Source organism: Chrysochloris asiatica, unplaced genomic scaffold (assembly GCF_000296735.1).
Source record: "Chrysochloris asiatica unplaced genomic scaffold, ChrAsi1.0 scaffold00256, whole genome shotgun sequence".
NCBI classification, from domain to species: domain Eukaryota; kingdom Metazoa; phylum Chordata; class Mammalia; order Afrosoricida; family Chrysochloridae; genus Chrysochloris; species Chrysochloris asiatica.
The window spans coordinates 3,711,457-3,715,465 of record NW_006408774.1 but is presented as its reverse complement, the minus strand read 5'-3'; the positions used below and the strand labels follow the sequence as shown (position 1 = coordinate 3,715,465).

The 4,009-nt window shown below is 44.2% G+C and overlaps 1 protein-coding gene across 1 annotated transcript in view; it reads right to left on the bottom strand.

Annotated features, from left to right (window-relative positions):
• The window catches only part of CC2D2A (coiled-coil and C2 domain containing 2A), a 175,007-nt gene that overhangs the window by 97,904 nt on the left and 73,094 nt on the right, over nucleotides 1–4,009 (bottom strand). Inside the window, exons 14-15 of the mRNA XM_006873814.1 lie at nucleotides 2,472–2,628; nucleotides 1,261–1,517 (exon numbers count right to left, since the gene is read on the bottom strand). Coding sequence (XP_006873876.1) covers nucleotides 1,261–1,517; nucleotides 2,472–2,628 — 414 coding nt within the window. The remainder of the gene's footprint in view (nucleotides 1–1,260; nucleotides 1,518–2,471; nucleotides 2,629–4,009) is intronic.

Below are 4,009 nucleotides of genomic sequence, written 5' to 3'. Positions count from 1 at the left end.
GTACAATGGTGAATAATTGTTATCAGGACTGACTGTGAGGGTCAGAAATGTAAAGGTGTGCATTTTGTAGCAAAAGGAGGAGTGATTGACTATTCAGTCCAGGAGCTGAGGTCCCTGGAACCATCAGGGAAGAAGAGCGGAATGTGAGACCCTACCCAGAGAAGCAGTGAGGCCAGAGACGGAGGCAGAGATGATGATGTGGAGAGATGCAGCATCTGGGAACTTTAGACCCAGAGAGGGACAGGGACTGTGTGCTGCAAGCTTGCAGGGCATAACATTTGGTTGGCTGATGATGCATGGAGATGATTGTAACCATGGCAATAAAACAATATATGATAGGATGAATGTAGAGCTAATCACATAATTCACAATAAAACATAAAAAAAAAATGAATTGATGCATTAGAATTATAATACTGGTGAAGAATATTGAACATATCATAGACTACCAGAAGAATACGAGCTCTGATAGCATAGTGGATTGCGTGCTGAGCTGCTAACGTCAAGGTCAGCAGTTCAAATCTACCAGCTGCTTCATGGGAGAAAGATGAGACTTTCTGCTCTCCTAAAGGCTCAAAGCCTTGGAAACCCTATACAGGGTCACTCTGACTCAGAACTGACATCACCAGGAGCTTTAGTAGTATAGTGGGTTATAAGCTGGATTGCTAACCGTGAGGTCAGTAGTTTGAATCTACCAGTCCCTCCATGTTAGAAAGATGAGGCTTTCTGCGCCCATAAAGATTTATAGCCTCAGAAACCCTGTTTAGGTCACTATGAGTCAGAACTGATTTGGTGACATACAACCACCGCCACCGCCACTACCAGAAGAATGAATAAATCTGTCTCAGAAGAAGTACAACCACAGTGTGTTTTGGAAGTGAGGACGGTGAGACTTACATCTCATGTACTTTGGACATGTTGTCAGGAGGGACCAGTCCCTGGAGAAGGACACATGCTTGGTAAAGTGGGGGGTCAGCAAAAAAAGAGGAAGAAACTTCCCCCCCCAATGAAATGGAGGGACACAGTGGCTGCAACAATGGACTCACTTATGATATTATGAGGTTGGTGAAGGGCCCGGCAGAGTTTCATGCTGTTGCACATAGGATCCTTACAAGTTGAAACTGACTTGGTGTCATCCAGGAACAACAAGAAGTGATTATCCTGATCTTACTGTGTAGGTAAGGAGGCATATACTGTCCATGGTTAATACCCGTGTGTCAGAGAGATGTCCACGGCATTCGTGGTTGGTGTATCCACTCACCTGGGACATTGGTCGTTGGGTGTTATGCTCCCTGCCAAGCTCAGCTCTGGGACCAGCACGGGTTCCCCGGACCTCCTCCGGCACTGGGCTGCTCTCTCCCTGACCTGCTGCTCTATCACTGCCTGCTCAGTGAGCTCTGGAGGGACGGGTTTCACAGGTTCTTCCCCCGGGCAGGGCTCTGCCTCTGGACATGGTTCCTCAGACTCCTCATCTGGATGCTCTACCACGGCTTGTTTCTTCTTCTTCTTCTTAGCCCTCTGTTGGGAAAAAGGCAATGTGATATCAAACCAGAACTTGGAAATGTTGGTAAAGAGCCATAGTCTTCAGAAGGAGACAGACCAGGATGTGGTTCAACCCCAGCTCACTGTGTGCACTCAGCCAGGTCACTAAGCCACTTGACCTCCCTCTCTGAGCCTCAGTTTTCTCATCCATACAATGGGGCAACAATAACAAACACCTTCCATGGAGGTTGAAATGAGGAGGAGCCCATAAAGCAATTTGAACCGTGCCTGTCTCGTTGAGAGCCTTAAAAATGTTAGTGATTCGTGTATCTTTCAGATAGGTTCCGAAGATAAGGACATGTCTGGAAATGAAAACCAGGCTTGTGAATGCAACTGGTATTGTTGGTCATGCTGATCTAGGATTAGTTACTCCTGGACTCAATTTTGCAGGGCCCTGTGTATAAAGTTATATTCTTTGCAGAGGAAAATTCAGAAGAATAGGATCAATCTTCTGTATTTAGTGAGATAATGCGTGCATAATACTTAATGTGGCATCAAGGTGCGGTGGAAACAATTAACATGTCAGGCTGCTTGAGCAAAAAGATGGGGGTTCAAATCTCCCAACCCATGGGCACCTTAGAAGAATGGCCTAGTGATCTATTTCTGAAAAATCAGCCATTGAAAACTCTATGAAGTACAGTTCTACTTGGGGACATATGGGTTTGCCCTGAGCAGGAATGGAATTGGTAGCAAGTGGTCATTCCCATTAGCAATTGCTATTGTCACTTGTTTATTCATTCAGATGGTGACAGAGTGTCTGCATGAAATTATCTGTGAGTAGAGCTGGCTAGAAGACTTTCTAATGAAACATGTTAGTCTAGTGAGGGCCTGAGAGGGAGGAAGAGCAAAGCCAATGGGAGTCCTCAAGTGGTCAGGCTCTCTCTGTCCCTCGGGTCAGCCCCATCCAGGGCGCAGCTGCTGTGTCCATACCTGGGCTTTCCTCCAAGCCTTCCAGTGCTGATAAGCCATTCTGTACTCTTCCATCTTCTGCTCATAGTCTTCCAGGTGCTCCTCCAACAACTCACTTACTTCTACTTGGATTTCGGCTTCATAGGCATCATCATCTGCCTTCTGGTCCACCTTTTCCCTTGAAAAGGATTTGCAGTATTTTGGTTACTTCTTAAACTTAAGAGAGAGAGAGTAATAATAACAGTAAATACAGGTACATCTCATTTTATGGCAGTCTGCTTTAATGTGCTTGGCAGACATTGCGTGTTTTGTTTTTTAAAAATGTTTTTATATAAAATGAAGGTTTGTGGCAACTGTGCATGAAGGAAGTCTATCAGCACCATTTTCCCAACAGCATGTGGTCACTTCACATCTGTGTCACATTCTGGTCACTGTCACACTGTTTCTAACTTTTTATGTTATTGTAAACTCAATAGACTATAGTGGAGTGGAAACATAATTTTTATATGAACTTGAAGTTGTTGCTGTTAAGTGCTGTATCAGTTCTGACTCATAGCAACCCTATGTAGGGTTTCCAAAGAGTGGCTGATTGGTTTGAACCACCAACCTTTTAGTTAGCAGTCCAGTGCTTATCCTACAGTGCCACAATGAACTGGGGAAAGTACAAGTTTGTGTGACTTGATTTACCGATATATTTGCTTTATGGCAGTGGTCTGGAATAGAACCCCCAATAGCTCTGAGATATGCCTGTACTTACTTTGGGCTTTCTATGTGCCAAATCCTCTTCAAAGAACATTACACATATTAACAGTATCTGGAAAACTCAGAAACATGAACCTTAATTGTTGTTAACTGCTGTCAAGTCGGTTCCAACTCATAGCGACCCTGTATAGGGTATACAAGGAGCAGCTGGTGGGTTTGACTCACTGACCTTGTGGTCGGCAGTCAGTGCTTACCCTATAGTACCATAACAAGACTCCTCAAAGATGAGCAGTGGTGGTTGGTGGTTCTGTGCCGTTGAGTTGGTTATGACTTAAAGCCACCCTATATACGGTTTCCAAGACGGTAAATCTTTTAAGGGAGCAGAAAGCCTCATTTTTATACCATGGAGTGGCTGGAGCACTTGAACTGTTGACCTTGAGGTTAACAGCCCAATGTGTAACCCACTATGCTACCAGGAAGCTTTAAATGAACCTTAAAATATGTTTATATGAAAGGAGCTCTGGTAGCGTAGTGGTTACGAATCGGGCTGTGAACCTTAAGGTCAGCAGTTCGAAACTACCAGCCGCTCCGCGGGAGAAAGATAAGGCTTTCTACTCCCGTAAGGATTTACACCCTCGGAAACCCTGTACAGGGTCGCTATGGGTCAGAACTGACTCGACAGCACTTAACAACTTAACAACATAGAAATACTGGGGAACCCTGGTGACACTTAGGATATGAACTGGGCAGTTCTTTTTTATTAATTTTTAAAAAATGTTTTATTGTGAATTATGTGATAGTTTACATGGGAGAACATTAGTTTTACATTCATCCTATTGTATATCGTTTCATTGCCA